Source organism: Netta rufina, assembly GCF_964035555.1.
Source record: "Netta rufina genome assembly, chromosome: Z".
NCBI lineage: Eukaryota > Metazoa > Chordata > Aves > Anseriformes > Anatidae > Netta > Netta rufina.
The window spans coordinates 56,438,236-56,450,850 of NC_140126.1; the positions used below are offsets into that span (position 1 = coordinate 56,438,236).

The following is a 12,615-nucleotide window of genomic DNA, read 5'->3' on the forward strand; positions in this document are numbered from 1 at the left end:
TAGAATTTGTGGATTTATGTATTAAAGATAATATTTATTTAAAAGTTGATTTGTAAAATGGAAATTGTATGTCTCCTGTAAGACATTCTATTTTACTGCATTGCTTTAAGATCTAATTTTTATACTTTACACATTTCTGAAAATAATATAGCATTTTGTACTGGCGTATTTTTGTTTTATAGCTCTATTTTCCATTACTGAAAAACCTTCCAGGAAGCTTACAAGGTATAAAACTAGAAGTTGATGAAGTGCAGTAGGGATTTTTAACTGTTTGAAGCTAGCAACAGGTTAAAAAATACAAGATGAACATTTAAATAACTCATTTAAAGAACCAGATATGTTGAAAGATTGGAGAAAACATAAATTTATTCATCAGATAAAACGTGTGTTGCATTTTGCTTTTTAAACCTATTAAAAATATTTGATTTTTCTTTATTCTTCCAGGACAGCTGAGATCCTGTACTACTTGGCTTTGGTACAGTCCGGTAAATCTGAGAAGATGAGTGTATTTCCTTCAGTAGATAACTATAAATTGCTGACAGAAGCTAGAAGGAACCTTGGACTCTTCCAGCATCATGATGCTATTACAGGAACAGCAAAAGATTGGGTAGTTGTGGATTATGGCACTAGGTAATTATTTCAAACAGATGCACACTAGCAAAATATTCAGTACTAAAACTGCAGTATTATTGGTTACTGTAGTTTCTTCATTGTATTATATGGTAATATCTCATAGTAGAGCTTGGAAAATCCTGTACCTTCTATAATGTTCTCTTTCTCAACATGGAAAATCTTTTGAATGTTTCCAATCGTATACTGAATTGGTATGTTTTTGTTTATTCCTCTTATATCTGGTAGGTATTTGCTTTCTCAGTACTGGCAAAATGTTCTGTAAGCTACTTTGTGGAATTTGGGGGAAAAAAAGTGTATGATATATGCCCATTTTTAGACATATACATTTATTATATCGTAGTTCAGAAAATGGTTACGTATTGGAATGTTAAGTATTAGAGAATTTGATTAACTGAGGTGGGTGATTGACTGTTGATGGTAGAGCATGGCTTTGAATAGATTATTATTTAAAATGTTTTTGAACTACTTTTCTGTTTAACCTATTACATTCATGCGGAGTATTTTTAAATTCAATAAATTTGTTATTTTTTAAAATCATAGACTAAAAGAGATATAAGCATGTACAATGCACTTAATTGTGAGAGAGTATTTGTAAAGTGAAGAAAACCCTTTACTTTAAATTTACACATCTGTGTGTGTTGAATTTTTAAACCTTGCATCAGTTGAAACAATGGAAGTGCCGGTACACAATTAATTTAATTATTTGTGTGTTTCTTATGGTTTCTCTAATCCTGCTTAAAAACAATCTTCAGTCAGACCAACTTTTCAGGCCTATGTCTACTTCAGACATTGGTAATTAAATGTGTAAAACACAAACTTCCCTGAGATCATCTTTTTGAAAAAATACCTGGTGCTTTAGGGGGCATATCTTGTGATATAACAGTGGAGTGGAAATGTACCTAATTTTCAGGATGCAAGCTAGAAATGTAGTGTAATGCAGAATATTTCTACGTTTTGCAGTCAGGTCATTTTGCATCCATTGCAACCATCTGTTTATAAGCTCAACCTATATCAGTGCTTAAAATGATGCTTTTCTGAAACTTATATTTTTGATTTTTTTTTAAATGCTGTTTGTGTTTTTTTTGTTGTTGTTGTTTTTTTTTTTTTTAGTTTTATCACATTGAGAGAAAACAACTTGTGAAAACTAATACTACTTTAAAATTTTTAACAGGCTTTTCCACTCACTAATGAACTTGAAAAAAGTTATAATTGACTCTGCTCATATTCTTATCCTGAAGGATAAAGGTGCTTATAATTATGATACATCAACTCCATTCCTTAAGATGGTGAGCTATCTTTCTTAATTTTCTCTAAAAATGTGAATAGTATTTTTTTCAATGCAGTTTGAGTGGCCTGGAAACAATCATACTGAAATTTACATCTAATGCTTGCTCAGGAATATCCTTACCACTGTTCATATTAATTGAAGGTGTTGAAAAATAAAAAGTGAAAACTTCAGCAATTGATGCTGAAGAGTTCATGGCTAAAGTAAATGGGCTTATTTTGTTCCACTTGGTGAATGACATAGTAAAATCGGGTGTTTTTCTTGTGGACATAAATTTGTTGGTGATTTCAGCAAAATGCATACAATATGTGAATATATTGTGATATGTGGTGATATTATTTGACTTTGCTTGCTACTTTAAAAAAAGAGGGAAGATAAAAATTTATTTCTCAAACATAAGCCTAAGCTGGATGTGCAGGACAAAGTCTGGACAAGTCTTGTACTTTTTTTCTTATCTGAGATTATTCAAAACTGGTATCTCCTCAGGATAAAGTCAGCAACAGATCTCCATAAATCATTTTGAGACTCATTTTGAAGAAGACAGCACCCTAAAGAAACACACATTTTCCTTCCATAATTCTTAATTTTAATAATTTTCTAATCAAAAAATTGTCTGCTATTGTAGCTAGATAATTTTAGGAAGTCCTACACCTGGAGTAGATAGAAAACGAGGTGATTTAATTTGTGTGTCAGTGTAGCAGGATTAAGGTAGTCTTGTCATGATTTTCATTTAGATTGTCATGGTTTTAACATAACAAAAGGTAGCACACTGACGTGTATTCTACTGGCTTACATGTCCCAGTGTAAGCCAACTCAAATTATTCTTACAGTCTTTACATTAAAACAGTCTGTTAAAATAGTTCTTTAGATATTTTTTGACTTTGAATCTACTATATATGCATATTCTACATACGACACAAACATGATTTTTCTGCTGGTTGGAAAAGCTTACTGTTGGTTGGAAAGGCTAAATTAAATGTACATGTTTAAAAAGTAAAAATATTTTGAAGTCATTCATGGACTGAAGTTTTCAGTTTTTACTTCTGCCCTAAATTATATTGGAGGATCTTGTGATACTGCAATTTACTAAACTTTCATTACTTCTGTTCTATATGAGTTGGAATTAGTATCACTAGATTGTGGAAGTGCTGTTTAAACCATATATGCCTAGGAGCATGCTAATAGTCAAAGCCATTCAGCAGATAATGTGAAAGCAGATGTGAAAAAGAAAGACCTTCTCTTACTGAATTATAATCTTTGTATAAGATGAGGAAAACAGCTGATAACAAGTAGATTATGGTTTATCTATATTATATACAGTAACTGAAGCACATCAAAAGCCTAATATCCCAACACTTCTGTTGATACTGTGACCAAAAGGCCTTGTATAATAATAATGGGAGAAGTTTCCCATATTTCAGAATATACAAACCTTGAACAAGTTGAAAGTTCAAAGGCACTTGTTTTAAAATACCATCAAGTTGCTCATTGAAGCTGATATCAAGAACTGATCATAGATTGGTGTTCACAATGAATACCAAGAAAGTCAAGTAAGACAAATGATACAGACTTCACAGTGGAAAACAGCTGTTGTTTTTGATGGGTGAAGGAGCACTGTAGCAGTATTCCAGGAGATATAATTGGAGGGGAAAAAAAAAAATATAGATATCTGAATGATCTGAGATCCAATGTATGAAGTGTACTGTGTACCCTATGTAATTGATTGGACCAGTCCTGAATATTAGTATTGTTTCATTGGGTGCAGAGAGAAAGCTTTCATGTATATGGCAAAAGTTGGATTTAAAAAGCATGATTTTGAGGATGTGTTGGAATACTCTGAGGAACTAGGAGCTTTTCACATCAGTTGCAAATTCTGTACTGGTCACCATTACATGAACCTATAGAAATTCAACACTGCTGCTGAACTATTTTCTTGCGTAAAGACTAAGCAGTCTTTAAGACTTAAGCAGTCTGGTGGTAGCAATGTCTCATCACTACCTTATTTCACTGGAGATGGATCCTTGTTATTTAAGAAAAGAGCGAAAACAGTGAAAAACAAACAAAAAACCCCACCACCAATAACAAAACAGGGATTTCTCTATACTGTGAAACAATTCTTGAAGTAGTTTGTATCACATAAAAATTATACACACACCCCAAACTGTTTCTGAAAGATGTTTTTATGTACTATATAAGGTAACAACAAGATCTGCCAAAATGCCAAACTGTTAAGTCCTTGTGACAAAAATACAGGATGGTAAAGTTTCAGAGAGTAAATATTTAGCAAAAGGAAGTTAGTATAAAGATCTGATAACTTTTTGGAAAATCTCAAGGAGGCTGGTGATTATGATTTCTGGTATGCAAGAATGAAAATCAGGGGTGACAATGAGATAAAGGTATCTAACGGTAAGGGATAGTTAATGGGAGCAAAGATTTCCCATTGAATTGGTTAAAGTGAGCTGTTATTTTTCTTTTTCTTTTATTCTCTTCTCTCTGTCTTAAATTCTTTAGGATCTTTAGTAAAAAGATCTTCTTACTAAAATATAAAAATTGCAAAGCAGTTTTTGAGGAGAGGAAGGTTGACATCTTCCCATGTAGCGTGATATAACAGGGTTCTGTTTATGTTACGGCCAACATGGTTTTGTACTTCAACAAGTTTTTATAATTGACATAACTCTCATAACATATAATCATGTGTATTCAAAAGCTAATTCATAGATTTTCTCTTGTAGGATGATATTCAATCTTCCCAAGATTCTTTGCCACACAAGACAGTTATAAAGCTGACATTGCAACCCAGGTAAGTAATTCACATATTATTGAATATCTGAGATCTTTTAGTAATACTGTGTTTCTTTTTCACTACCTGGTAGTTCTGGTGCCATTTCATTTCTAAGTTTCACTTTAAATGTAAAATGCAGTCTAGCTTATTATGCTGGTATTATTATGTGTATTTGAAAAAGGATATAGCACTTCCAAAATATGGAGGTTACCCGCATGGCATGAATTCAACTGTAGTGCAACACGTAGTCTGTTTACTGTATGCTTGTGCAGCACTGTAATTTTTAATACATTATGACTGAGAACAGTCATAAAGGAAACAAATTGAACATAATTACTGCTGGCTGAATTAACATTATGAAAGAAATCTTAATTTTTATAAGATCTAAAAATCATGATATAGTTTTATCTTAACTTACATTTCCATTGTATTAAGGATGCATACTTGTTTATTTAAATTTAGTTTTAGAACATTCAGTGGAAGTGACATTTTGCTATCCCTATGACTATCCAGTATCCAACCTGAAATAACTTAAAAGTTCATTAAAAGATGGCACACCCAACTAAAGTGAATAAGATATATCTATAGATATTAGAGCTGTTAGGTGTATAGATCTAGTAATATAAGGCCTTTTTTTGTTGTTATACAGCAAAATATTTAAAATTCATTTAAAAAGTAGTGAATATTATTTTGCTGTTGTTAGTGTTTAATTTCTCTATTAGCTTGCTAGAACTAAGACTTGCCTAATTTATGAAGGTGTTCGACTCTTATAACTACAGCTGTTTAAAAGCTCAAACTTTAATGAGAAAAGGATGGACCTTGTGACCTTTTGGGGGATACTGTCTTCAGTGCTTTAAAGTTAAATGTATATAATATGTGTGCATTTGTAGTTTTGATACAACCTTGTCTCTGTTGCAGTCATGTAAACTTACATGCTTTTTGTTTTTTTTTTACATAGGAGTTTTATTCTCTTATTGGACTGCATAGATGCTAAATAGGTGCTAATAGATTATCTTAAGCTTGTTCAAGATGATCAAAAATGTAGGTGCCTAGGTATTAATTTAACTAAAATCTCTCAACTTTTTCAGCATCTGTCCAGATATTTTTTTCTGGGTGCATATGGTATATATTGTATATAAACACTTGTTTGACTGGAAGCAAGTTATAACATAGACTTTGTTTGCCATTTGACCACGACTCTTGCATGCTTCTGATTTCCCTTGCCTGGTTTAGTTGTTGAAATATTCCCCACTTCCCTTCTGTATCCTGATAAGTCTTCTGTTTGCATCCAGTGTACCATTTATGCCGCTACATAGTACGCTTTAGTAAAATTTTTGGTGTCAGTGCATTTCAAGCATTTGCTTTTTTCCTTGTAGTTCTACCTTAAGTAGATATACACGTCAAAAAATTTATTTTAAAATTAGTATTATTTTAGGAGTCTTTTGCTGCTGTTCTCTGAACTTGTCTTAGCTTTCTAAGACGGTAACATTGGTAAATAACTGCTGATTTAGACTGCTTGTCTGGTATTTTGAAAATACGGTAAGTCAAATAAGATAAAGGTAATGTTCCAGAGTGTGTAATCACAGTTATAGGATATAAAATAGAAATAAAAACCATGGTGGTAAAGGGGAGGAGAAAGAAGGCAAGGGAATATTGATACTGCTGCCTGAAAAGCTGCTTGTGTGCTTCCTGTTTGGAAACACTTTAAAGCAATGCATAAGGAAACATTACTGAACGTTTCCTCTGTTGTCAAGTTTTTCTTTGAAATCTATGTATGCTCAGGTATTTTCTCTTATAAACATGAGCTTAGTTTTTCTAGCTTTCTAACTTAATCTCTGGTTATATTCTGAAGCTCCACTAACATTATAACCATTGTGAAAAATGCAATGTTAGCTGAGACTGTAACTTTTGTTTAAAGGTTATATTATGGAATTTAAAGGAATATTATGACTATCCATGTGAGTTATCTAGGTAATCAGTAGAGATGTTTATTTCAGTAGAATCTTAAACACAACTTGATAAATTATTATTCAATATTTCTATGTTTAAAAGTCCAGACTGAAATTTCTGAAAGAAATTGATTTTTCAATTAGAAGTTTGAGGCCATTGAAAAATATTATCTGTTTCTCATCAAAACTTTATTATATGCTTATTGTCTATTCACAACAGTCTTTATTGTCCATGTCTGTAGCGTGAAATGTCTAGATTTCTTTCTGTTACTGTGTTCTAATATACCTTTATTGTGTATAGAAGTTAGGTCATTGTAACAAAGTAACAAATTGTTATTTTTCTTTAATTGGCTGAGTATTTGGCTTTTTGTAGTTCTGCATTTCCTTCTCAAGTTTTTTAAAAAATTTCTGTATTCTCAATTGATCGTTATAACATTTTGATTCATATCACCTATAAATTTACAGTAACAGACTACTAATGGAAAGCTCATGCAATATTTTCTTTTCAATCTGATAATTAATCATTTTCCTTTTTTTCTACAGAGATGATATTGTCATTTTCAAATCTGCTTTTCAACAGAAAAGTTATATATTTTTGCCTCTCTCTTGTTCAGCCTTCCTTTTAGTTTTTAGTTTAGTTCTCAATGCTTTTGAAAGTTGTATTTAATAGTGGAAATGACAGACTCATTGGACAGTAGGAGAGATAGTACAACGAACTTACATGGAAAAAAAAAGAGGACAAAGTTCTATTTTTCAGTAATCCTTGTTCTAGTACAACATATGTTCGGGTTACTGTTCAGTTTAGAAGAGTCCTTCAAGCTGGTTCAAGCTTTTATTATATTAGGTATTGTTTTGTAGCCCACTTGTACATCTCATTACTCTGTAATACTCTTTCGCCATCATTTTTCTGAATCTGGATGTTTTTTATGTTTTGATTTTAATGAAATAGGTAAAGTATTTAAAATTTTACTGCAACTCTGCCATCATGGAATGCTTCAAATCATCCTATGGTTGATAGATGAGTGCTGAAGTTAAGGCCTAGTTAATTCTTTTTCACAGCTTGGGGAAAAAGAACCCAACTAACAAACCCTAAATACAAGATATTAATATGACTACATTTTGGCAATATCCCTCTATTCCCTTTACTATGTAATTCTTCATATAATTATTGGTACCACAGTAGTGGTCTGTGGGAAGTGTTAATTGGATCGGAATTCAGTAGAAAAAAAACAGAAATTCTTGCTGCTGCTGCTAAGTCAATACTATCCACTTTAAACAAAGCAATGTTAAAGAAGAAGAAAAAAAGGAATTGAAAGAGGCACGTAGCTATTGTTTTTTTAATTCTGACACTGCTGATAGAAAAACTGGATTTCAACAATATAATATTTTTAGATTTAGCAGACTGACAAGTTTTTTTGGACTGCTTTTTACCACCTTAAATAATATGGACTTTAATATGGAGCAGCAAGAATGTCTGATTTTTAGTAAGTATGTTGTTATCAAGGAGCAAAAGAAGACTGGAGTGTAAGAATTAAAATGGAGGTTCAAAGGGAAGCAAAAAGTAAGAGCTTGCTCTGACTAAGAGGCCTTTCAGAATCAGGAGAGTGAAATCTTTCAGGTTTTGTGATCTAAAATGTTTGGGGGTCAGCCTCATCTTGTATGATGTTCTCATGCTTGGCTTATGGTTCCATAAAGGACTTAGTGTTTAATGTAGCTTAATTTCTTACTTCTTTCCTCTTGGAAGATGCTCCATTATATCGTTTTCAGGTCTGTTAAATTTTTATGGACTTTTTTTCCCCACTAGACTAGGTTAGAGTTTTGTTCCTTCTTAGGAAGTTAAAATAAAGACCTGTGCACAGCAGGTGATATTTATTTATTTATTTAATAGAAGGCTAGCAAAAAGCTGCTGACTCTATGATTGTGGCCAGCTCTGCTCATTGTGGGGAATTCACACAGTGGCTTCCTGGTTATGTTGCTCCTTTTCTTTTCGCTTGAGGGACCATATGCCAGGATGAGAGAATTCAGGGATAACTAAGACTAAGAAAGGTGATGAAGTTTAAACCATTTTTTTCTAGAACATTGACCAGTTTGAATAGGAGAATTTTATTTATTCAGTTTTAAATCTGTGACAGTTCTTAATTTTGTGTTTGCTTTTAATAAATAAATAACACTAAAGCTGTTTATGGTAAACACCATGCTCTGCACTTCTGTGTAGGGGACTTCATATGTTGTTATTTAGTTATTTAGCGCATAAAGAAAAAGAAGTTCCGCTCTTTTTTTTTTGTAATTTTAACTTTTAGCTGGAAAACAAAGCTTTCACAGGCTTTTTGCATATAGTTTTTCCAACCATATGCAGAACTGCTTTTATCCTTTTCTGAAATTAGCAATTTCTATAGTATGTCTAAGAGACAGCCTGTCTGTGCACTGACGAAATCGGATACTGCATCATACTTATGTGAGAGTCCTGTTCAAATGTTCAAAAATAGTCCATGATTCTAGGTTATAGGCTACCAAAGGTCATGTTTCCCAAATGGCAAGAGACTTGCACTCACTGGACTTCAGGGTGGGGATAACCTCTTGCCACTCAGTTTGGCTGACACTGTTGATAAAGGGTTGACAGTGTAAATTTCCAGACATTTCTTGGAGATAGTATTACACAGGAATGTGATAAATGGTCAAATACCTGAATTGGTGCTCTATACCAGTGTAGATTTTTTAGTATAAATATTTGGAGAAATATGATTAACCTAGGAGTGAATCCTGGGAAATTAATTCTGAACAGGTTACACTGTAATAAATGATTGCTTCAAAGACCTGTGAAAGAACCAAATATTTTAGTGACATCCAACTCATGACAGAAAGATTCATTTTCCTGGTTGAGTAGGCTGAATTATCTGTGACGTTATCCTTACTTTAGTATCTGGGAACAGGGGTTTGACAGAAGTTGTATACAGACTTCCTGATCTTTTTTTTTTTTTTTTTTTTTTTTGAGAATGAAAGTTCTGATTTACCTTTAAAATTTTGCAAGTTGGTTACATTTTCAAGGATTCACTTGACAGGTGTACCCACTGCTTTCTCAACACAGCATCATAATGTAGAATTAAAGCTATGATATTAGCTTTGATTGCGTAATGTACAATAAAATATAAATGTGCAAAGGTGAAAGCATGTACAAAACTCTGCTTGGCATTGTGTATGTTAATGTATTTGGTTGTAAGATGTCAGGAAACATAACTTGCTTGAGGAAGAAACCTGGTTGGTGTGAGTTGCCAAAAAGGGAAGCTGTCCTGATGATTTCAAGCAATTGAGTAAGCTTCACAGCAAAGGAACAGTGTCTTTCTGAGCTAAGAAGTTAGCCATGGACTGGGGTAATGTTTTAATACTCTTGTTTGGCAACTGCAGCTTCAGTCGTGGATTTTTTGTTGAATTTCTTTTTGTTTGTTTGTTTTATCTGTGTTGCCTGTGTTGGTACAAGTAATCTAAACAGTTGTCCAATGTAGTTTCGGGGACAGAATGCTTTACCAGCATTTGACATTTTAAGTAACTATTTTGCTTGCCTGAGTTTTGAGGTAAGATATATACATGTATGTATGTGTATCTCTAGGTATGTACTGAAACAGCAGGGGGAAAAAAGACAGTTGAAACAATGATATTTTGAGCTGTTAATGGTGGGGTGGGAAATTTGAAAGAAAACAAGAAAAACTACAATAGCATTTAAAATGAGGCCAAAATATTTGTGGGAGTTCATATGTTATTAATAAGCACACTTCTTCCCCAGGAAAAAGCACCCTTTTAGTTTTTAATTGCATGAAATAGTGGGAGAACTATGCACAAGCTTGTTGTGTTCTCATTAATACCTCTGTTGTATAACGCAAGGGTGGTGGACAGGATGAATGAGTGGTCATTCAATCAAGCCTCAAGACAACTTTCTTTCCTTAAGAAACATCTCTTAAGCTTTTTTTTTTTTTTTTTTTTGTCCGTAGCACAGTAGTACAAAAATGAGAAAATCCTTTGAAATCATATGTGAAAAGCTACATCTCTGGTTTCCAGTGCCCTGTCTGCTTAGGCTGACTACAACCTAATGACTTCTTTAAACATTTTTTTAGTGTTAATCTCAGTGTTCAATTGTGTCTGATCAGTTTACTAGATTTCAGGTCTTCTGTAACTGCTAAAAAAAAAAAAAGTTATGTCCATTGTAAACTCAAGGTCATTTTGACTAAATTGAATGTGTAGTTAAAAAATATTCTTCCTCTTGATTTTCATTAATGGAGAGCTGTTGCAAAGGCAAAGAGAAGCTTGGATAATACAGCATAACTCAGGCATCTGAGTCTTGAAACATCAGTTGATGTTGACATGAAATAAATGTTTATGTAAAAATTATTCTACTTAAAACATTGATTTTGGAATGAACAAAACCAAAAGCAGGATACATCTACTGTGCTTCGTAGGTAGAATATGGCTGTGCAACTACCTTTGTGACCAAAGGGTGCAAATTCTGCATTGACAGATACGAGAGGGAATGAGGGGTGTGAACGAGCTAGCAACACCTTAATTCCCACTCTTTATTGTCAAAACAGTTTTTCAGAAATTTCCATTTTTACTGTGTTGAGGTTTCTTATACACTACTTGTGCTGATATAACTGACTTCTTGCATCTGTAGGGGCACTGGCTTTTCATTAAAAGTTTTACTTGGGAACTCTGAAAGCAAAACAAGAAATAAGCTAAGAGATGAGGGTCTATTTTGCTGTAATGGTTCGATATTAAAAACTGAAAACTGAGATTCATTTTCTTGAGTTGTTTAGGTGTTGTTATTTCTCAAGAAGAAAGTGGGAGCTTTGATTTGCAATTAGTTGCACTCAGAAGCTTTCTGTGGAATTGATCTTTATTTTTCAAAACTCAGTTTTGACTGTCATGCCTCTGAGCTCAAGCTCTAAAAATTGTTATATTTCAAACATTTAATCATAAGTTTTTCAACACATAAAAATTATTGTATATTAAACCTTTTTTTTTTTTCAGTTTTCAGTCTGTTTTATTGTTGATAAACCCATGATAGTCTGTCATTAGTAGTTTTTTTTACTGACTGCATTTTGAAGTTGCAGTTCCAAAGATATAACAGAAAATAAGGTGATGCATTTTGTAGTGTTGTGTCTTTCTCAAAAGTGCCCAAGTTTAATATTTTTAGCTCAATATACAGCATTTCAACTTTTTTTGTTTGGGTTGTAGTGATAGTGCAATCAGATTGTGAAGTCTTTATCAGATACTTGTATTTGATGCTTATGTTGTTTAAAAAAATAACATTAAACATTAACATTAAAACTCCTGCAACTAGGTGATAACTTTTTTCTGAGTTCTGTTGAAAACAGCCTGTAATGGAAGTGTAATACGAAAGGCAGAATGAATAGTCTAACTAAACACACAGGGGAGAGGTGTGTCTAAAAAAAATACGAAACAAAAACTGGGTTTGTTTTTGAAAAAAGTGATCATTGTGAAGGAATATGCTAGTAAACAATTGAATACAATTGAAAGATCTGGATTGTGTGCAGATACTTGTTGAAGCCGTGTTGGAAGCAGAAGCCACACTGATTCAGTATGTTAGTATACTTGTGTATTATTATTATAATTATTATTACTATTTCCAGGCACTGTCCCCTTCAGCCTTTTTATTGGAGTTGCTTTGAGGCAACACTTCAGTTAGCCCAAGGCTCTCAAGGCACAGGCTGAAGTGATACAGCATACTTAAAAGTCTTTCTGTTCTTCTGAACCAGATTTTTTTTCCCTTCTAAATGCAGATTTATAAAGCCTGCACTACAAGAGGAACAAGGAAAGGATTTTAGTGAAGGCACTTCCTGATCCTGAAAAAGTCAGGGGGCTTCAAGCCCATCTTGGACTTCAGACCTCACAACTTTGTGGTAAAAGAGAAATTTAAAATAGTGCCTTTGGACTTGATCCTTTTATCCTTAACTGGA

General features: G+C 33.0%; 1 protein-coding gene across 1 annotated transcript in view; it reads left to right on the forward strand.

Moving 5' to 3' along the window:
* MAN2A1 (mannosidase alpha class 2A member 1) overlaps positions 1-12,615 on the forward strand; it is a gene marked incomplete at its 5' end in the record, with an annotated part of 128,091 nt that overhangs the window by 57,226 nt on the left and 58,250 nt on the right. Inside the window, 3 exons of the mRNA XM_084304915.1 lie at positions 445-630; positions 1,805-1,919; positions 4,651-4,718. Of these exons, the coding sequence (XP_084161041.1) occupies positions 445-630; positions 1,805-1,919; positions 4,651-4,718 (369 nt within the window). The remainder of the gene's footprint in view (positions 1-444; positions 631-1,804; positions 1,920-4,650; positions 4,719-12,615) is intronic.